The sequence below is a fragment of the Paramisgurnus dabryanus genome, chromosome 5 (genome assembly GCF_030506205.2).
Source record: "Paramisgurnus dabryanus chromosome 5, PD_genome_1.1, whole genome shotgun sequence".
NCBI lineage: Eukaryota > Metazoa > Chordata > Actinopteri > Cypriniformes > Cobitidae > Paramisgurnus > Paramisgurnus dabryanus.
Window position 1 is genome coordinate 24,557,837 of NC_133341.1, and position 23,437 is coordinate 24,581,273.

The following is a 23,437-nucleotide window of genomic DNA, read 5'->3' on the forward strand; positions in this document are numbered from 1 at the left end:
TTCTGTCCCCTAAATCCTATGAACAGTGTAAAATCATTTCACTGAGGCAGAAAAAAATTCCTTAAGGAGAGAAATATAAATGCAATAGGAAAAGGCAAAATGCCATCAATTGAAATCTCCTTAAAAATGTCACTGATAGCCGACATTCCCCCCAGTACATTTACAATTAATAAAACTATTAATAAAACAGTGCCTGTAGTTACAGAATCACCCTCTGCAGCTTAACAGGGTTATGGTTTTCTGCCAGTTTCATCTGTCATTCAGTAATTACACCTCTGAATATGATCTGAATGCACAATCAGATGCTGTCTGACACACTCTTTCGTTCTTATCTCACCAGGTCCTGATCTCAGGAAAGAACAGTCGCGGATATCATTACATCCTGGCTAATCTTGTGAGAAAACACAGACACAGAGAGTACTCTTGCTTGAGATGTTTCGGGTGACCATTCATCTTTAACCTTTGACTGTTGTCCTCAGGGTTTTTCTAACATGAGTTTGGATAAGGTGTTTTCGGGTGGCGCTAACATAACTGGCTTTCAAATCATAAACCCGGAAAGCCCAATCGTGCAGCAGTTCCTCCAGCGGTGGGACCGACTCGACGAGAGAGAGTTTCCAGAGTCTGCAAACACTCCACTGAAGGTCTCTCTCTCTCTCTCTCTCTCTCTCTCTCTCTCTCTCTCTCTCTCTCTCTCTCTCTTTCTTTATTTATATGTGCATTTGTGATGTGTTTGTTTGTGAATGTGTCATTTGTGATTCTTTCTAGTGTGTCATTATGCTTAATTTATGGTAACATATTATGACAAGTTAAATTTAGCCTTCATGCAGTAGTTTCATCAACTGGCTCTCGTTGTTTTTTATGCATGTGTGGATACAGTTTTATTTCATAAACTGTTTGCCATCTTTTTTCTGCAAAGGGTCACAGAAGCTACACATAATGTGCAGTGAATTGTATTTTTTGTGTGTTTTCTAATCTTTTGGTTGGGCGCATTGTGCAGCTTTCCGGCGTGGTTTTGTTTGTGTACTAATGTTTGTTTTTTAATGTTTAGTACACCTCTGCCCTGACTCACGATGCCATCCTGGTAATAGTTGAGGCATTTCGATATTTGAGACGTCAGCGTGTAGATATTTCCCGCCGAGGGAGCGCGGGCGATTGCCTCGCCAATCCGGCTGTTCCTTGGAGCCAGGGAATCGACATTGAGAGAGCTCTCAAAATGGTAGGAGAGGTCCACAAAAGGCCCTCATCCACCCAGATATTAACAGAATATTTAGATTATTTATTGGCAGTGAATGTGCATTGTTGTTGGTATATAGATGTAATGATTTTATTTGTTGTTATTTTGTGGGTGTTACTGTTGCTCCTGTGTGTTTTTATCCTGCAGGTACAGGTTCAGGGTATGACAGGAAATATTCAGTTTGATTCGTTCGGGCGGCGATTAAATTACACCATTGATGTTTATGAGATGAAACATGGTGGACCAAGAAAGGTTAGTGGGTCTAGGAGGACAGTGTTACAGCCATAGACATTAAATATGTAGACGCCTCATGACGTACTGGAACATAATCCAGCATCGCCGCCTTATTGGTTGGGTCTCCTCACTCTACGCTAGCACTGGAGTCAATCAAGAGCAAGCAACTATGCCTGTATATTGTGCAACTTATGGTTGCAATAACCGGTAGGGCTGTGAAAAAATATCGATACAGCTAACTATCGTGATACATTTTTCCATGATAGTGTATCTATATTTCAATCTCTACTATTGATATTTTTAAATTTCAGCTTTCAAAGCCGACGTGCGGAAGCATTTTGGCTTAAAAAAAGCTATTTTTTTACATTTTTGAAAAAAGTATTGCAACATACAATGTATTGTATTATATCGTGAGGCCCTTGCCAATACCCAGCCCTAATAACCGGTGCAGTATTTATACCAGATCGCATGGGATTTCCTTTAACAAGTAAGATTGAACAATAATTGGTTACTTTACCATTTATAATATAATGTCATCGTAACTAACGTTATTTACGTGTAACCAAACCGTGTGAAAATCAGGTAAAGTATGTGGAGTTAATGATTATTGTAGTTGGGGATACATTGGCGACCCATTCAAGATGGCGGGCAACCATTCTTCCATGCTGTTGACTTGGATACAGGGTACAACCAAAGATATTTAATATTAACAAGATGCCTCACTGGTATTGATATGAATGGGGGAGATTGCAACGGTCAGAATGGCCGCTCTAGTCCTGCCTCCCAGTATAAAGAGCCAATCGTCAATCGGAATCCTCTGGGAAGAGGGTCTTTGCGCATGCGCAAAATCAACAGGTCTTGTTTGTCTTGTTCTTCTAACAAGACCTGGAGGCACTGCAAAAATTGCAGAGGAGTGACGTGACTTCCTTAACTCTTTCCCCACCATTGACGAGTTATTTAGTCAATTAAGTTGACAAATTTAGTTTTCCGGCAATCCATATTTCCGCTATTATCCTCAAGGTGACACTCTTACTTATAAAGCAATGAAGCATTCACTGATCCAAAAACAGTAAAAAGTCTGTGTATGTTTTGATCACCGTTTTGAATCTGATCCTCTAACAAGTTATTTCGAAAAATGAAATTATCTCAGCTTTTTTAATTTTTTAAGAAACCTACCCATATTTGGGAGGAGATAAAAGAAAACAAAGAAAGGATGAAATGTTTTTTGTTTGAAAGCAGAGGGTCTGTTCTTTTATTTTATACATTGTATGTTTATATATTTAAAAGTGACATAGAATGATTAAACATGGTATTTATCCTTGTTCTGTGATGTGACATGTAGACAAAAAATTATTTGTTTGGGTCTGTAATGCCTTAAAAGCTTCCTAAAAACCTCTCTCAGATAGCTCTATTAGGGTGGGGGATTTTAAACAAGTGGTTTTGCACCTATTTGGCTCCCCCTAATGGCTCAACTTACAATCTCATTACTGATTGGCTGACTTTGCTGCCACTCAAAAAATTTAGCCAATTATTTTAAAGTGGAGGGGCAGTTAGATGCCTGTGATGTCATAAGCATCAGTGTTTCAGATTGGGCCGTTTTCTGGCTGACATTTCTAAAAGAGGAATTTCTATGAGACTGAGATGTTTAGCATGTTTAGCACTTTTTGTATGTTCATGAATGCGGGTAGCCTACCATTATTCAACAAAGACAAGGTAAAAATGGTTTTTCATTCTCTGTCCCCTTTAAAAAAGAATGTTTTGTGGAAGGCATTCAACTTTTGTTAAAATCATAAAAAATGCTGGTGCTGGCTGGGAAAAGAGCGTGTGTATGTTTCCCACCATCAAGACTCACTTCTACGTGAAAGAAACACCTATTAGTACCCTTTGTGCACATACTGCCCCCCACTGGTGACAGCCCAAATACATGTATAATGTAATGACAGTATTGATAAATTCACAGAAAACTGACACACAGGAGTCACTTTAAATCTCTAGCTTTGCTAAAAACATGCTAACTTGCATGATTGTCTCATCTCAAAGACCAGAAATGTACTTACTAGTTACTATGTAATGATATACTATGCCAGGATATTTAAGGATTATGTAATGTTTGTCGATCACGTCTTTGTCACTTTCTGCATTTCTTTTGGTTTAAGTTGTTGTTAATACTGTTGTTGTTTTTGTCTTGCAGATTGGCTACTGGAATGAATATGAGAAATTTGTTTATATAGTGGAGCAGCAGGTTACCAACGAATCCTCCTCTGTGGATAACAGAACCATTGTGGTCACTACTATTATGGTACACTATCTAAAGTTGCTTTGAAATATGCCGAACTATGATCCTTCTGCCCTCTCAGGCTTAGTGTCACAATTGCATTGCATCCTGGGTGGGCAGAACGTTTTTGCCATTTGAGTTGCTTTGCACTCACTCACTACATGTTGAAACAGTCGATCACAGAAGAGTGTTTGAACTGTATCCGTGTGAGTGCCAAAGCATTTTCACTTCCATTCCGGTGGCCTGTTGTAGCAGTGACATCACAATACTGGCTTTGGTAAGAAATAGGTTAGACTTTCCCTCTCTCTACCTCTGTTCTTCTTACACTTCACCAAACGTAAGTATAAAACCGCCTCAGATGATGCAAAGATACACGTGCGACTGAAACGGCTATAACGCGGTATAAAATATCGAGCGTCAGAAAAGAAAGTAAGCATCTGAGTGTCCTCTGCATTACCTGTTTTTAATTTCCAGCTGCCCAATCTGAGAGAGAGCCGCAATGGTGCAGACACTTCTCATTTAGCTCTCTAAACAATGACTAAATTGTCCCTTCTAATAGCAGCAGGGAGTCGGTGAAGTGATAAATGTGAGAGGAAGTGGACCAAAGAAGCGCTGGTGCGCATGACGCTTTTACTAATAGAGATAATAGATAATGTTAGGAAAGCTGAAGATGCAAAGAGCAATTAAATCAGTGGCTTTTATACTGGTCTGCGATTTAATTGGTTGATTTGACAAAAGCATAAATAAAACTACTGATTAATTCATAACATGTTAATGGTAATTTTATGATAGTGTTTATGTCGACTTGCTATAGTAATAAAACTCAGTTATATGTTAGCGACTCTAATTTGAAAATAGATATCTAGTAAATGTCAAACAAAACGTCAGTTTGGCAAAACCGTGGACATATTTGACTTTTATCAAAGTTAAATATAAGGCACATTGAAATATTTTGCCTGCTGGAGATATTACCTTAACAAACATAAAGGTTTATGCAGCCAATGTTTAAAGCTATGAACAATAACTGTAAAGATTAATCCAATCAAAATTTAATAGAATAGCGAGCTGACACCACATAATGTCGTTAGGATCACTTTAAAAGATGATGAATCATAAAACATTGATAGCCAATCCAAATCCTTTTGAATTTAAATGGCTCCCACATTTAAAATGTAAAACTGCAGCAAGCTCAAAAGAAACACAACTTTATAGTTGATGTCAACGCTAGTTATTGTAGTTACAGAGGAGAGGTGCTAGATTATTGCATATTGCGTTTAGGCTGGATAGTGTAATAAATCATTAAAAAAAATATCACTGGAAGGTCCTTGAAACCAAATGATAAGCATATTGAAGAAAATAAAATGTAGGAATAGCAAACAAAAATAGTTAGAGTTAAAAATTACAGAAGAAAGTCATATTTAAATGTACCATAAGGTTCGCCATATGTTACATTTAAAGGAGATGACGGCCCATGTCTGACTCTGCCTACGATGACCTCATAGGTAGATTCAGAAAGTGTTAGTAGCAAATAAGGTTGATTGGTTAATGGAGTGTAAGAATAATTTGTTCTGTAAATATTTAGGAGATATGCTTGTATATATAAATCTTACATATAAACAGATCCAATTTAAATTTTAATCACATGTTGTATATAGCTATATATATATTTATGTAGGAAAACTATTGGAACATTCAGAAAGTCTGTGTGTGAAACGATTTTGACAGCCCATATTAACCATTTTAAGAAAAAGATGAAAGATACTTGAATCAGACATGTGGATAAGTTATATTAAAACTAAGTTCGATCTAGTGCTTTTCAGACTAAAGCTACTGCTTTTTTAATAGTTTAGTTTGAACTGACAATATTACAGCAGAATATTAGGAGGGATGTCTTAGAATTATGCTAACTTTTGACGATGAGCTTGATATAAAGTTCAACAGATGTGAGAAAACCTCTGCTCCTCTTTTGGCACTTCTCCTGCATGCACTGTACATGTGAGTGACAAAACTGAGTCTCCCAACACCCCCCCATCTGTGCTTTCTTTAGACTAGCAAATTTAGTAATACCTGCAAGGACACTTATCTAATTTTCTTACTCCACTTTAAGAATCTAGAGTTCACACTGAGTCCAGAATTTAAATCGGTAACCGAGTTTAAATTCAGATTAAATCACAATATGTAAGATTTTTGTAATAAAAAATCCAAAAAAAAACACTCGCAGTTGTGTACTTACATTATCTTAAAAGTTCCCAAGGATTTGTAAATCCAGAGAAATTCCTGTTTTTAATACAGGCTCGTCCCTTGTGTCCCTTTAATTGTTCCCCTTTAAGTTGCTTAATATCCGCACTATCCACAGTTTCTGGTTGTAGAAACCTATGGCAACACAAGGAAGTGGAGTTTATATAGCATCTAACACACAGCTGTTGTGCCTTGTAGCTAATTCAATATGAAATAATTTGATCAAACATATAATAATAAAACATTAATTCATTACCTCATCCATGAACATGATTACTATGATTAGCGAATTCCAGTCTCCTTCATAATGACTTTATGCTTCGTCTTTGTTATTGTGTTATTGTAAAATAGTGACCTCTAGTGGTGAAATCTACATATTGTGGCTTTAAGCTTCTACAGACGGCCTAGCCTTGAGACTTATTATGCATGTTTATGTGAAACTGGTGTGTGTGTGTCTATGTCTGTAAGAGAGAAAGACAGCATACAGTAGTTACAAATAGAAAGATCTTTTTGAAAAATGTTGTTTGTCTATATGTGTGTGAGTCTGAAAGCCAGCTGAACCTCGTCTGATTTGGTTAACAGGAAGCTCCATATGTAATGTACAAGAGGAATTATATGCAGTTGGAAGGGAATGATCGGTATGAGGGCTACTGTGTAGACTTGGCATCAGAAATCGCCAAGCACGTGGGCATAAAGTACAAACTGTCCATTGTGGCCGATGGAAAGTATGGAGCGCGTGACCCCGAGACCAAGACCTGGAATGGCATGGTGGGAGAGTTGGTGTATGGGGTGAGTTATGGGAGGGGGAGGTTGGGATACTACAGGGGTAACAATGTGAAGCTGGCACCACTTTGAAGACTTCATATAAAATCACTGATCTCCCTGTCAAAATAAAAGTCAAGAAAAACATTTTTTTTTGACACAATGTGATTTTAAAATGAATGAATTTCCAGTCTCATTGTGTTGCTGACCTCACCCAAGTCTTTGGTCGTGGTCAGTGTTTTTAAATTTTATAACGCTCCATTTCAATATCTTACATTTACTCTTGTCTTTATACATGCACATGCATTCTTTTTAATACATAAAATTATCAAAAAACTGAGGTTTGCTGTGAGGTTTGCTGCATACTCTTGTCACAAATGATTAAATTACAGTTACTGCATTATTATTACTGCTTAAATGTTTTGAATTATGAAAACTACATTCTTAGGGACAGCACCAGTTAACAGGTTAAAATGCAAATGAGCTGATCTCTGCACTAAATGGCAGTTCCGTGGATGGATAGTGCAGATTAAGGGGCAGTATTATCCACGTCTGACATCACAAGGGGAGACAAATTTTAATGATATATTTTTTCACATGCTTGTAGAGAATGGTTTACCAAAACTAAGTTACTGGGTTAATCTTTTTCACATTTAGTTTGATAGAAGCACTGGGGACACAATTACAGCACTTAAAGATGCAAAATAAAAAGTCAGATTTTCCCTTTAATTTGAAAAAGCATTTTTATTTTGTCGTAAAGCCATTCCATTTACTAACATTTTCAGATTAGTTGTCTTTTTACCATTTGCTACAAAGATTTATTTCAATGTTGTTTCCAGAGAGCAGATATAGCGGTGGCTCCCCTCACGATAACCCTAGTACGGGAGGAGGTGATAGATTTCTCCAAGCCATTCATGAGTCTGGGCATTTCCATCATGATCAAGAAGCCACAGAAGTCTAAACCTGGAGTCTTCTCATTCCTGGACCCGCTGGCCTATGAGATCTGGATGTGTATCGTGTTCGCATACATTGGTGTCAGTGTGGTCCTTTTCCTGGTGAGTCGTTTTAGTCCATACGAATGGCACCTAGATGAAAACGAAGAAGTGAAGGATCCGCAGACGCCGCCCGACCCGCCCAACGACTTCGGCATCTTTAACAGTCTCTGGTTCTCACTTGGAGCTTTCATGCAGCAAGGATGCGATATCTCACCAAGGTTGGTGCATTATTTAGCCCGTCTTTACGCCTCCATCCTAGTCTTTACCTCTCCCCTCATCTTTGCATTTTATGGTGGTTTTGTCTTTCATGGTGCATATATGTTATTCTATTTGGGGCGTGTCACTTTTTTATCATCACATCACATTCTTCATCATTCACTCACAGTCAAGAGTTACTGTCTTTATCCCTTCTTTCTTTCGGCGCACGGTGTGCTTTAAGTGATACAGGGCAACAACTAAAATAATTTATATTCACCATGTGTTGACTGTAAAATGTACAGATTGTCTCTCTTTCTGACTCTCTCTCTCTCTCTGTATCTTGGAGGGCTACCGTGTTCTTGCTGCATGTCTCTATTTTACCGTCAGCAGTTTGGTGTTTATAAACTGTTTCAGTGGAGGAGTGTCAGCCCTCGTCACTCATTCAACAAGATGATCTTTCATCATTCATTCATTCATCCATACATTCATTTTTCACTTATACATCCGCTGCCTTCGTTCTTGTTGTGGTCTACGTGACCCTCTCATCTTTATCCTTCTGCTGTCTCTTATGAGACACATTTGCCCGGCTGTTCTTTGAAGTCTTGCATCTTTTTTGTAGGCCGTTATCGCTTTTGAGACATCTGTGGTAATTGTTAACCTTTCACCTTACTGATCTATTTGAGGGGATTTGTTCGCTCTCCTGCTCTCTCTCTCTCTCTCTTAGGTCTTTGTCTGGGCGTATAGTTGGAGGTGTTTGGTGGTTCTTCACTCTAATCATCATTTCATCCTACACTGCAAATCTGGCCGCTTTCCTGACTGTGGAAAGAATGGTGTCGCCTATAGAGAGTGCGGAAGACCTGGCCAAGCAGACCGAAATCGCCTATGGAACCCTGGACTCCGGCTCCACCAAAGAGTTTTTCAGGGTGAGTCAGCAGCAGATATTTTGTTTAATGTCATTTACAGTACAAAGTCCTGGTTATTGATAGTAGGTAAAAAAAATCCAAATGGGGAGGTATTTTTCAAAGTGCCCGTCTGCACTCTCATTTTGTAAATGATGAAATCTGATTTGTTTATTTAGTGTAGTTAATAATAATTGTATATTCATCGGTTGCGGTATTGTGACCCTTACTTGAAATTAACCATGATTTTACTTGTAGTTCAGAGAACTCAAGTATTTTTTAAATTAAAGGGATAGTTCGGCCAAAAAGGATATTAAACCCATGATTTACTCACCCCCAAGCTGTCCGAGTTGCATATGTCCATCGTTTTTCAGACAAACACATTTTCGGATATTTTAGAAAATGTTTTAGATCTTTCAGTTGATTAAATGTAATGTTACGGGGTCCACGACCTTCAAGTCCAAAAAAAGTGCATCCATCCTTCACAAAATAAATCCAAATGGCTCCAGGATGATAAACAAAGGTCTTCTGAGGGTAATCCGCGCGGTGTTGTTATAGAAATATCCATATTTAAAACTTTATTAACGAAAATAAATACTTTCCGGTAGCGCCGCCATCATACAGGAATTATACTGTATTGGGCCAGCGTTCGCTCACTGGCGTGAACTAAAGAAGGAGGAGAGGTTTCTGACCAATGCTGACTTGGCCCTCATGTTTTTGTACTAGTAAGTAATGTTATATTGCTTGCATGTATAAATCCTGTTTTACTGGAGGCTACTTGGAGAGTTTAGAGAGAGACTTATATCACGTGACATTGTGGCGCCGTGGTGGCGTCATGGACCTTCGACACGGGTGATCCTGGTTCGATTACCCTTTAGGGCAATATTTTTTTTAAAATAAACTTTAACCAAGCGACCACTGTTACAACTGGCTTGTAATTGTGAGCTACGCGATTTTTTTGGCGTTTGATGAAAATAACACCCATGAAATTATATTATATGACACATGACACGCTGGAAGGCACACTTTGTGACCTAAAGAGTTGTCTTCTATTCCTTTGCGACAGTGCTGCGGCGCTTGTGGCCTCTAGGGGCACTAGACGTGAAAAATACATGTCTAGCACCCCCTAGTGGCCAAAAAGTTCCATGGTGTGCCTTTAAAGCGATAGTTTAGCAAAAAAATGACATTTCACTTTTTTAAGATGTAAAATAAGTCTTTGTTGTCCAAAAAAGCTCAAAATATACCCCACAGATCATTTATTATAACATGTTAAAATTGGCACTTTGTAGGAAAGAGCAAAAATTTGCCATTTTGGAAGTGTCCTTTAAAATGCAAATGAGCTGGTGAAATGCAAACACTGATCACAATAATGGCGGTTTGTTGAAATTGAAACTCAGTTGTGCTGTCAATTATTTTTCTCTCTCTTACTTTCTCTCTGCACTAGATGGCAGTGCCATGGTTCGATAGTGCAGATTAACTTAATCAAGAGATAACGCTTCCCCGCCAATGACGAGTTTTTCCGTCTTTCCGCAATACTTTCCGAACTTTTTAAACCCGGAAGTATTGCCCTATGGCAAGCTGCTGCATGTCCGTGTCTGTTTTAAAGATCGCTCTGAATGGGATCTCTATGAAAAGTCCGTCACAAAAATGGAATTATCTCTGCATTTTGCTCAAAATGTGGTGTTTTTGCAGAAACCTACCCATATCCAAAAGCTGATTACAAAAGAACTACTGAAGGTAGGATGAAACGGTTTTTTTTGTTTGAAAGCAGAGGGTCATTTGGTATATTGTATGTTTATATATTTGAAGAAGAACATTTTCTGGAAGATATTAAACTTTTGTGAAAATCATGAAAAACGCTGGCGCTGGCTGGCAACTTTTTTTTAAAAACGCTGTCGGTGAAAGAGTTAAGGTGCGGTATTATTATAATAAGATCAAGGGGAGCCACATTTCAATGACTTATTTTCACATGCTTGCAAAGAATGGTTTACCAAAATTTAAGTTACTGGGTTGATCTTTTTCATGTTTTCTAGATTGATAGAAGCAATCAGTTAGAGCACTTAAACATGGAAAAGGTCAGATTTTCATGGTATGTCCCGTTTGTGAGGAATTAACAAGAAAATGAACCCAGATGCAGATGAACAATAAGTGATTTAATAACAGAACAAAACCCACGAGGGGGCAAAACAAGACAGGATGAGGGAAACACTAAACTAACATTAAACTAACAATAAACTTCACACTACATATAACAGACTAGACTAGATATTATAAATACTCACAAATGCTTAGACAGGAACACGACAAGGATAGCAACACGGATACAACAAGACGCACGAGCACAGAACAGCAAACGCAAGGACAATAAATAGGGACAAAGTAAATTACATACACCTGGAAATAATTACAAGTAAGGGATCGGGGAAAAAGTGACGAGACCCGGGAAATGCGTGGTCAGAATAATTCAATACTAAAACCACACATTTCCCACATAGAACATGGTACTGCCAGGACCCCGAACACAAAGACTAGATATAATTAAACACATGATTTTGACGGATCCTGACACCATTATTCACCCTTAAGCCATCCAAGATACATATTTTAAGTCATATGTATTATTTATATATTTACACAATTTAAGTTATTTTAGAAAAAAATAAAACTGTAGAAAACAGGGTCCACGACTTTCAAGCCCAATAAAGTGCATCCATCCTTTACAGAAGTAATCCACATGGCTCCAGTGTGTTAATAAAGGCCTTCTAAGGGTAATCGATGTAATTTTGTTAGAAAGATCCGGTGAGAATAGACTCTTGCAAGAACCGTGCATTGTCAGTTTTTTTTTAGCTACAGATAGGGATAACTCAATATCCTCTTGTCATATATCGAAATCCTCTGCCAGTTCTTTAAAATCTTTGGTTTAGACTTCTTATTTATGACTGGTGTTGTTTTAGTCTCTCCTCTTTGTCTCTGCGCTCGTCACTACACATCATATACTACGTCCTACACCAAACTCTCTGGCTATAAAACTTCTTTGAAGGAAGGATGAAAAAAATTACTAACAATCCCTATGTATACTGTGTTGGACTATTTCCAGTGCACTTATGTATTGCTGTTCTTGTGTTGCTATAATTGCTTCTATTGTTTACCTCACTTGTAAGTCGCTTTGAACAAAAGTGTCTGCTAAATGACTAAATGTAAATGTAAATGGATGCACTATTTGGGCCTAAAAGTTCTATAGTTAAACCATGGTTAAATGCACTGTGGTAATCAATACACCAAAAAACATGTTTAATACCCCTAAAGGAATGATGTAAGTGTCAGCACAATCACCATCCTGTCACTAAAATAAATTTAGCCTCTGCTCATGTCTATACGTTTACCTCGATGCTAAACCCTCAAGATAAAGGCTACATGAAATTTGATCCGATTGATCAGATTTTTAAGTAAGCCTGATTTAAACCCCACATGGATGAGGTTGGGTTTGGTCTTATAATCATAGGGATTTCATGTGGCTTTTTGACTAAATGGATACTACTTTTAAAACTAAAAGGATTTGAGTCAGATACATCAAAATAATTAAATTCTTTCTGCCTGTCTGAACAATATCTAACACACAGTATTTACCTCTGCAGCTCAATACAGTATAGTGGAGCGCTTCACAAAATGAATTGGCGCTGTCAAATCAGAGAGACATTTAAAATGTGTCTTGAGCAAAAGTTTGCTGTACTATAAAAACCCCTAGAACTCGAACTTTAGCAGACACTCAAACTTGATTGTCTTGCAGACCAGTCGCAAAGTAATACAGGCTCTGCAGAGACACTAATACTGATTTATTCGGCAAGGCGAGGTATATTAGACCCGACAGCAAACCTGCAGCCCTTTTGTAAGCAGTTCAGTGAAGCCTCCATCTTTCACAAAAATGTTTTACTAAATCTCAGCCAGCTACTCTTTGCATTTGAGATAGCCGGAGGGACATTGTGTGTTTGTGAATGCGTGTGTTTAAGCAGACAGGAAACGGGGCAGTTTTAGGATGACCCAGATACAGCACTGCTGATGAGATCATCCTGTCATTTTGCCTTAATGTCATGATTACGTTCACTGAATGTGTGTGAATGCAGATATACACACACATAATGACACATAGTCACTTAGAATAAAAAGAGATGAAGAGAAATAACACATGAAAAAGATGACCTTTTGCTCTTCTCCTTCACATGAGTTGTCATCTCTTAGCAGACTGGATCTGTTTGGTATTGACGGGAGAAAGGCTGACACAATGGTTAGACTGAGAGAGATGAGAGAGATTTTATAGATAGTCTCCACCTTGTGTTCATAGTTCTTTATTGCAGCAATTAAACATCATACATAGGTAATAGAAGTGACTTTTGCCTTAGAAAATAGTGAATATAATTCAACTCTTTAACCATTTTAAGGACAAGGAACTCTTAATGGAAAGAGAGGAGGAGCAGGGACCACCAGTAGTACATCAAACTAAGACTGTAGCATAACCATATAACAAAATATGTAAATCCAAAGATTTAAAAATGGTATACACAGTCACATATTGTTAACTCTTTCGCCCCCAGCGTTTAAGAAAAAGTTGCCAGCCAGCGCCAGCATTTTTTCATGATTTTCAAAAAAGTTTAATGCCTGCCAGAAAATGTTCTTATACACATACAATATATAAAATAAAAGAACAGACACTCTTGCTTTCAAACAAAAAAGTGTTTCATCCTACCTTCATTAGTTCTCTTTTTATCACCTCTCAAATATGGGTAGGTTTTTTCAAAAACACCACATTTTGAGCAAAAAGCTGAGATAATTCCATTTTTGTGAAGGACTTTTGATAGAGATCAGATTCAGAGTGATACTCAAAACATACACAGACATTTAGCTGTTTGCCCTAGGGCGATACTTCCAGGATTTATTAGTTGCTACCTAGTGGTTAATAGCGATATTGCGGAAAGCCGTAAATACTCGCCATTGGCAGGGAAGCGGTTTCTCTTAATTGATGAGATAACTCTTTAATGGCGGCGAAAGAGTTAACATACTACATAACATTGTAATTTTACTGAATGTATTTTATTGTGAGAAGTGTATGCCCATCATTTTAATCATGTTTTAACTCTTTCACCGCCAGCGTTTTAAAAAAAAGTTGCCAGCCAGCGCCAGTGTTTTTCATGATTTTCACAAAAGTTTAATGTCTTCCAGAAAATGTTCTTCTTCAAATATATAAACATACAATATACCAAATGAAAGAACAGACCCTCTGCTTTCAAACAAAAAAAAAAACGTTTTATCCTACCTTAAGTAGTTCTTTTGTAATCAGCTCTTGAATATGGGTAGGTTTCTGCAAAAACACCACATTTTGAGCAAAAAGCAGAGATAATTCCATTTTTGTGACTGACTTTTCATAGAACTCCCATTCAGAGCGATCTTTAAAACAGAAACGGACATGCAGCAGCTTACTTCCGGGTTTAAAAAGTTGCGGAAGGGCGCCACCTAGTGGATAATAGCGGTATTGCGGAAAGACGGAAAAACTCGTCATTGGCGGGGAAGCGTTTTCTCTTGATTGACGAGATATCTCGTCAATGGCGGGGAAAGAGTTAATGTTTATATTTAGCCTATTATTCCATTTTTGCTTGATGACTTATTTATTCAAAAACAATATTCGAAGGACCTCACGTAATATCACCACGGACCCCCAGGGGGCCCTGGACCCCCTGTTGAAGACCAGTGCTTTAGAGCAGGGGTCCCCAACTTTTTTTACACTGTGAACCGGTTTCCACTTGAAAAAATATTTCGCGGACCGGGGGGGTACTGGGGTGCTGTTCCAGTGAGACTTGCGTGTTGCACATACAGTAGCATACATTTGCGAAATGTATGACGTTTTACACAGAAGTAAAATCAAATAACCATTCATTAGGTAAAATAATAATGCCTTTATTTTAGTAGATGTGTAGAACTATATTTTGGTGGATTGTTTTTACTTTTAGTTGTTTCACGAATTCGCTAGCCCATTAAACCTTAATAATTAACGGTAAACAAACTTGGCTTGCTGTCCTGACCTTAGGTCGAGCTCGACCCCCAAGTTCAAGTCACAGAACTGCACAGAAGAAAAAAGGAGCAATTTGAGAGGAGATAAGAAAGAGGAGGGATGCCAGAAGAATTGCGTCTGGGCGCAGAGGCACGGAGACTCCCCCATATGCTTTTAATGATGATTGACATAGGACTTACTTTTCAGTCATTTGCAAAGTCAGAGTTGAACATCTTTATGTATTATTGAGATGTATGATTTGCGAGGTACATTTGCAAATGATTCATGAAGTCATACCGCTGCAATTATTTGATCGATTGTGTTTTAGAAGTATGCTGAAACTCTAATGACAGCAATGGGATTGCCGGTAAAGAGAGAGCATGCGCGGCCCGGTTACAAAAGTGGAAATAATTAATGTCGGCTGAAGTCGGCTCTTAAAGGACAAAACAGCCAATTAAGCTATTACGTCGCTTTTATACGCAATTCTTACAGGACGTTTTTGTGACTCGGTGGCAACTTGTATCCATATTTTTTATAAAGAAACATTTAAACTGAATAAATGTAATTAGAAAAATAATTATTGTTTGTGATAAAAAGACAGCAAATTGTTTACAATCTTAAATAATTGGCCACACATAGACTTTACACAATTTTTGCTTTGTGTTTTTTACTCTTAAAATTTTCTGGGGACCCTTTGGAACCTTCTGGGGTCCTATACCCCAGTTTGAAAACCCCTACTTTAGAGTCTTTAGCTATTTGGGGGTCTGTGTGACCCCTAATTGTTATTGTAGGGGATATGTCAATTATTATTTTAAAACTTAAATATATGGTAAAAAAAAATGCCTTAAATAAAATTGCAGAAATATTTTACCTTTCATAAATGCTAAATAATTTCCATAGCATTAAAATTTGATTTAAAGTTAATGTACACACAATGCCCTATTCATGTTGTGCAAAGGCAATACTGAATAGAGTTCAAGTGTGTAATGTGGAGATTGATCTGAAGCTAATTCATTCCTTCTGCAGATTTGTTTTACAGCCCCAGCTGTGTCTGAGTTATTACAAACCATTTCTAATTTGTTCCTCAAAAGCTCTCAGAAAAAGTAACACACACTGACACACACACCAGCTGTTTAGAGGTCAAGGAAACCTGCTTACACGTGGGTTTATGTGCGTAGATCTGTGTCCTATAAAAGCGTTAGTGTGTGTGTGTTTGTCCTAGTAAATGTAGGTGTGTGTTTTCTCTAGAGATATCCTGCCCGGTAGAGAACATGGCCATATATAGCTGCTCCTGCAAGAGATGGCCACAGAGAAAAATATTTGGTTTATGAAGCTTTAGCTTTGATTGGCCTCAAATCCACAAGATATGATCATTCAAAGATTTGTTTACTGTAGCTGTAAGCTCAATATATTCTCTATATTTTCCTTTGCATATTCAATGTGAAAATTTTAGTTTGAGGTGTGTGCTATATTTTCATTTTCAATATGTTCAAGATTGCCACAATAGCACATGCTCCAAAATAATTATGCATTTTTATAATTACACTAGATAAGGGAAATATCAGTAGCATATGTTTGTTGATATACTACAAAACAGATCTGAATTTAAAGGTGCAATGTGTAACTTTCAGAAAGATCTCTTGAAAGAAAGGAAATATAAAATACAAACCTATATTATCAGAGGTTAATAAAGACCTTACATTATGAACTGTATTGTTTTTATTACCTTAGAATGACCCATTTTTATCTACATACACCGCGGGTCCCCTTACATTGAAGTCGGTGCCATTTTTCTACAGTAGCCCTAAATGGACAAACTGTTCTATAGATTATAGTGTTGGCCGATATCCCCCATTTTAAGATCGCCCTATCATCAGCCTGTAAGATCACGAATGCACGATAGTATCGGGGGGGTGGGGCAGTAGTTTACTCATTTATTTATTTGCTCATTTTTTACTTAGAACAAGTAATCATCTGTGCGCCTAACAACTAGGTCTATGCATCGATGCATTGCGTTCCCCATTAAAGGACATTCCACTTTTTTTGAATGCTCATTTTCCAGCTCCTCTAAAGTTAAACATTTGATACTTACCGTTTTTGAATCCATTCAGCTGATCTACGGGTTTGGCGCTAGCACTTTTAGCATATCTTAGCACAATCTATTGAATCTGATTAGACCATTAGCATCGTGCTAAAAATAATATTTTTCCTATTTAAAACTTGACTCTTCTGTAGTTACATTGTGTACTAAGACCAACGGAAAATTAAAAGTTGCGATTTTCTAGGCAGATATGGCTAGGAACTATAATGTCATTCCGGCGTAATAATCAAGGACTTTTCTGCTGTAACATGGCTGCAGGATGTGTAATAATATTACGCAGTGCCCGAAAATTGTCCCCTGCCATCAGGGTTTCCCGTAGAAAATTTGTTAGGATTGGGTGGGTGGACGGTGCCAAGGGCGTGGCAATCAAAGGGGCGGGTCGTATGCGTCATGATGAAAATTAAAATATTTTAATAAAATAAATAAATAAAATATTTATTTTTAAAACACTCAAATAAAACTTAATTTTGAAGAAACTATGACAAAAAACGAACACATACTAGATTATTAATGAATTTAAATGCTTTTAACAGATACCTCTAATGGGAATAGCTGCATGATGAAGTGAAACTAAAGGGTTAATAAACACAAACTAAAGCAGATGTTGTAGAACGTCTAGCGAACGATGATAGATAGCGCAAAAATTGTAACAACTGATTATTTCCCACAACATTATCTTAATGGAGTGTAATTGTAGCATGTAAATAATGCACATGAATAATGTAAGCAAGATCGCTCACCAATTATAACTAATCAACAGGCACGTGAAAGCTTAGCAGGTTGCTCAAACAACAAAATCACCAGCTAACTTACTTTAAAATTAGAAGAACTATAGACTAATACAATAACAGGGTTAAATTAACCCAAAACATAAGTTCGTTTACAGTTCTCGCGGACACGCGTTTTATCAACTGGCTATCCTCCAGACATGACGGACCACGTCTTATCTCATTTCGGCCGTGTGGTGCGCATGCACGCGTGCGCTATTCTCTGAGATGCATTTGACGGCCTTTTGTGCAGCGTTTTTTTTTTTTTTTGGGACGAGCTAGTTAAGGCGGTAGGGTTTCCAAGCTTAGGCGGGCCGCCTTAACAGAAATATGCTGCGGGAAACCCTGCCTGCCATTGAAAGTAACCAAGGGGACTATTTTCGGGCAGTGCGTAATATCACTAAACCTGCTGCAGCCATGTTACATCAGCTGATTATTACACCAGTTTGAGAGTATAGTTCCTAGCCATATCTGCCTAGAAAATCACAACTTTTAATTTTCTGTAGGTCTTAGTACACGATGTAACTACAGAAGGGTCAAGTTTTAAATAGGAAAAATATCGAAACTCTTTGGTTATTTTTTTGCGCAATGCTAATGGTCTAATCCGATTCAATGGATTGTGCTAAGCTATGCTAAAAGTGCTAGTGCCAGACACGGAGATCAGCTGAAAACACAATCATTCAAATACTGTTTATTATCATGGAAATACCTGAAACAATTTGAAGAGCAGCGATATAAATATGCCTCTAAATATTTCCTGGAATAGCGTTTGTAATTATACTTCCTCTGTGGCACAAATGCCGTTTCTACACGAGAGCGCCCTCTGGCTTTTGGATGTGGTGGCATTTCACTGTAATTCATTAAAATCATTCTTGAAAAAACGCGCATTTGCACGATTCATTTTCACAGCCTACTAACAACCTCTCTAGTGCAAGGAAATGTCAGAGCCACGCGTATTTCAAGCTCATGTGCGAGGAGGAGTCCATGCCACGGGCATTCAGGTCCAAGCTGGAGTCCAAGATGCAAAGATTCCTTCTCACATGCACGTCGAGGCCCACCAACCCTCTCATGCAAGGAAAAGCATGCAATGCCCATGTTAATGTGAAACTATGATGATGATAATAATAACTATCGTCATGAAAGCCGTCTATTAGCAATATGTCTGACAACGATACTATTGTCTATCGGCACAACCCTTACAGATGGCATTTTATTACTATGTTGTTTAAGACGATGACAAGTTTGTCCTATGGTGCCTACAGGTGCTTTTCTATGCGTTTCGAAAAGGAGGGGTGAGCCCTAGATGCCGCTAAAAATCTACACGGTGGACTTTTAATGCCAAACTCATTTAAAGTATACTTCAACAATTATTCAAACTTATAAGAGCCATTCCTGGAAATTCCATTATAGTAAGTAGGACATACGTGACTGTATGTACAGATATTTATTTATGTACAGAGCTCTCACTCTTTTGTACTATACAGTACATACATAGGTCTACATAAGAGACTTTCTCTAAACCTAATTGTCTGAGAAGTATGGCTTTGGAAAAAAACATTTTACTCTCAATTACTTATAAAATGTGACCTTGGATGCATTGTAAGTCGCTTTCGATAAAAGCTTCAGCCAAATGCATAAATGTATTTTACTGTGGTTCTGAAGATTATTTTCATAGTTTTCCCTCTGCATACAACCTGTAAATGATGTCCTTGTAGTTGTATGCTCATTGCGCATTAAATTTATATCTCCGACACTGGCCTTCAAGACAATATCGCCATAAACATACACCAACTCCATGTGCCATATCACAATTTACGCTCGGTGTACGAATACATTGGGTCTATGATATTTAGTTCATTGAGAAACCTAAGCTTGAAAGTCTTTGATATTACTTTAAGGTCCTTGACCATTTGCCCACTCCATATAATTAATAACACACAAACTTGCCAACATTTGTTGAATATTATATGCTTGTGAAAGCTAATATATGTGGAAGATATCTCTCTTTCCATGCATCCAATTTATTTGAACTCCTCTCTCCTTGCAGCGTTCAAAGATCGCCGTCTACGAAAAGATGTGGTCATATATGAAGTCTGCCGAGCCGTCTGTGTTTGTGAAAACGACCCCGGATGGAGTGGCTCGTGTGCGCAAGTCAAAGGGAAAGTTTGCGTTCCTGCTCGAGTCTACGATGAACGAATACATCGAGCAAAGAAAGCCATGTGACACTATGAAGGTGGGAGGGAACCTGGACTCCAAGGGCTACGGCGTGGCCACGCCCAAAGGGTCGGCATTAAGGTGGGTGGAATAATATAACAATTTTCTCTGTTGTTATAGTATTCCACCTACCCTGATTCCACCATCTCTCTCTTTCTCTCTGCATCTCTTTCTGCTTCATGTTTTTTCTGCCTTTCCATCCTTCTCACTTTCTTTCTACCTTAAACCCTTTAAAACTTTTGGGTTTTTCACTCTCTCTTTCTCTCTCTTGCGGTATGCGATAAGGTAACGGTGTCTTGTGCGTTCAAGTTTTATGTGTGATGTTAATGTTTTATTATGTTTTTATCTTCTGCAGAAATTACAATTAACCTGTAATTTATTGTTTTTTACATTGTGATGCCTGTTGCTGTTGATTTCCTACCCTGTTTCCATTTTCTCTTCTGTCCTTTGGTCTGTGCTGATTGTCCTGTAATTTTTGTAGTTGTTACATTTTCTCTGCACTGGCGCTGTACTGCCTGCTACCATGCATTTGCTCTTTCTTCTCCTTAAAATCTACCCCTGCATCTATCCCATAACTCACCTGCCATTTCTCTCTTTCCTCTCCTTCTATTTCTGTCCGTAAAATCAGCACCACATACACCTCACTTGCACACACGCTTCTGTCTGTACCCGGTTTAGCTAACGCAGTTAACCAAACAAACAGCCGACCGAATAACCACGGCCTGACCACGGCTTAACCGGTCTCTCCTCTTGTACTGACCCCTAACAAAGGCGACGACTAGTTGCTATTAGATTTCTCACGAACCTGTTCTTTTTCTCACAAGCTATGTTTTACCATTTAAAGAAGTGCAGTTAACCTGGCGGTGTTAAAGCTGAACGAGCAGGGCCTCCTGGACAAGCTGAAAAATAAATGGTGGTACGACAAGGGAGAATGCGGCAGCGGGGGAGGGGACTCGAAGGTCAGCCTCAATCGCACCCAGACAACAACATCATAGCTACAATAATCGGCAAGGCCGAGACCTAATGTGCGCCACCGTAATAGACTCTAATGATGTTTTGTAATGAGGCAAACTATCATCTGAGGTGACCCTTACTCGCCTAATGGAGGAAAGATAGCAGAGGAGGAGAGGAATAAAGGGTGGGTGGGCAGATGTGTGGTGCGTAGAGTCAAAGTCGGGGTCTCGAGGAGTGCAACTTACAGTAGCTTCTTGTATTTTCCTTACGGGATTGTTTTGCGTATGATAATATTTGTTTTGGGTGGAATAGGATTGCACCTCTGTGGCTCTCCATTGATCTGTATCATTTAGTCTGTGTTTATAAGGGCTCTAGGGATTTAAGGGCCATCAACAAAAAAACTAAATTAACTAGGCATCTTGTGGACACGTTGGAAATGTAGTGGACAGTGCAACAAATACAGCTGTGTATCACTAAAGCTGTTAGACAATAAATTATTTAAAGGGGACATATCATGAAAATCTGACTTTTTCATGTTTAAGTGCTATAATTGGATCCCCAGTGCTTCAATCAATCAGTCCCTCCAGAAAAACGTGATTATGCAATCGCATGATTCAACGCATAACAAGGCCAAACTCTGCATATTTATGCGGGGGCTGCATTTTTTAAAATACGCCACACTTTCGCAGCATAAATTGCAGATTTCGATGCACAAAATATTTTTGTAGCAAAAAGTCATATAGATCTTAGCAGAAAGTTATAAAATTTTGCATTTACTTCCCACAAGCGCAGCCATGTCCCCTGTTGCCCTGGAAACATTATGAAAGTCATATGAATATGTGAAGTGAACATCATTGAAAAACTGCAAATGCTGCAAACAGTTTTTGCAAGTTTATGCAATTTCATCGCATAAAATTGCATAAATATCCTAGCCTGGTCCAACCAGACTCTCGTACATTCATTTCATTTGTACAGAGAGTCTGGCCACGCTCCTTTGCAAAGCATTACTTCCGTTAACTCTTTCACCGCCAGCGTTTTTTTTTTAAAGTTGCCAGCCAGCGCCAGCGTTTTTCATGATTTTCACCAAAGTTTAATGCCTTCCAGAAAATGTTCTTCTTTAAATATATAAACATACAATATACCAAATGAAAGGACAAACCCTCTGGTTTCAAACAAAAAAACTCGTTTCATCCTACCTTCAGTGGTTCTTTTGTAATCAGCTTTTGAATATGGGTAGGTTTCTGCAAAAACACCACATTTTGAGCAAAAAGCAGAGATAATTCCATTTTTGTTATGGACTTTTCATAGAGATCCCATTCAGAGCGATCTTTAAAACAGACACGGACATGCAGCAGCTTGCCATAGAGCAATACTTCCGGGTTTAAAAAGTTGAGGAAGGGCGCCACCTGGTGGATAATAGCGGAAAGACGATAAAGAAAATCTTGTCATTGGCAGGGAAGCGTTTTCTCTTGATTGACAAGATATCTCGTCAATGGCGGTGAAAGAGTTAAGGAGGATCCTCTGTTGAAGTTTAAAACTATTGGATTTTCCCAGAGTCACTCTGAATCTGCCATAACCAATCGCTAACATTTGGTCGTGACGTATGTAACTCAGTCTGGCGCACGACCTCAACGTCATCGTTCTTAGCCACCCCCCTCTGTTCGCCGATTGGACCTGCAGATTTTTGCTGGAGAAAACGAAACTCTACACAGCAGTCCCAGACATTGTACTGAAGCGAAATGAAAATTAAGCGGAAGCACGTGGGAGGGCGGAGCCAGGCTATAAATATCCTGCATATTACATCGCATTTTTTAAGAAAAATAGGCCGCAAGATCAAGGATTTTTGCCCGCAACAATCACAAAAAAGCATAATTTTCTGGAAGGACTGATCAACCTAGAAAATGTGAAAAATAACAACCCAGTAACTTAGTTTTGGTAAACCATTCTCTGCAAGCATGTGGAAAAAATAGATAATTGAAATTTTGCTCCACTTGTGATGTCAGAAGGGGAAAATACTGCCCTTAATCTGCACTATCTAACCACAGCACTGCATTTAGTGCAGAGGTCAGCTCATTTGCATTTTAAAGGACACACCCAAAAACTGAAAATTTTTGCTCAGACCTACAATGTGGCAATTTTAACATGCAATAATAAATTATATGATATTTTAAGCTAAAACTGTACATATGTGCTCTGGGGACACCAACAATTTATTTGACATCTTTAAAAAGTCTTGTGAAATGTCCCCTTTAAAAGCCGTCAACTCTGTCTATAGATGATCTTTTAAATTGTAAAGAAAAAGTCCATGGAGCCTCTGATGGTGTGGTTAAAAAGAGGAAAACGTCATCACAGGAAAACTTGAGAAAGACTCGATTCACAGTTTCTCCCAAATTAAATAGCTGAAAGATTACATGTGGAGATCTGGTGCGTTTTTTATTAGCATACGAATGCACAGACGATCCCAAATAAGCTCAAACTCATCACATTCCCTTATGCATTACGTCTGAAGTCACAACACATGCTCGA

General features: G+C 38.3%; 1 protein-coding gene across 4 annotated transcripts in view; it reads left to right on the forward strand.

Moving 5' to 3' along the window:
• The window catches only part of gria3a (glutamate receptor, ionotropic, AMPA 3a), a 54,985-nt gene that overhangs the window by 21,461 nt on the left and 10,087 nt on the right, over nt 1-23,437 (forward strand). For 3 of the 4 annotated variants that reach the window (XM_065250517.2, XM_065250518.2, XM_065250515.2), the window contains 9 exons: nt 341-394; nt 480-641; nt 1,049-1,216; nt 1,382-1,486; nt 3,660-3,767; nt 6,564-6,770; nt 7,583-7,956; nt 8,661-8,859; nt 19,791-20,038. In XM_065250517.2, the coding sequence (XP_065106589.1) occupies nt 341-394; nt 480-641; nt 1,049-1,216; nt 1,382-1,486; nt 3,660-3,767; nt 6,564-6,770; nt 7,583-7,956; nt 8,661-8,859; nt 19,791-20,038 (1,625 nt within the window). Of the gene's footprint in view, nt 1-340; nt 395-479; nt 642-1,048; nt 1,217-1,381; nt 1,487-3,659; nt 3,768-6,563; nt 6,771-7,582; nt 7,957-8,660; nt 8,860-19,790; nt 20,039-20,801; nt 20,917-23,437 lie in introns of all 4 variants that reach the window. The other variant, XM_065250516.2, reaches the window with a different exon arrangement.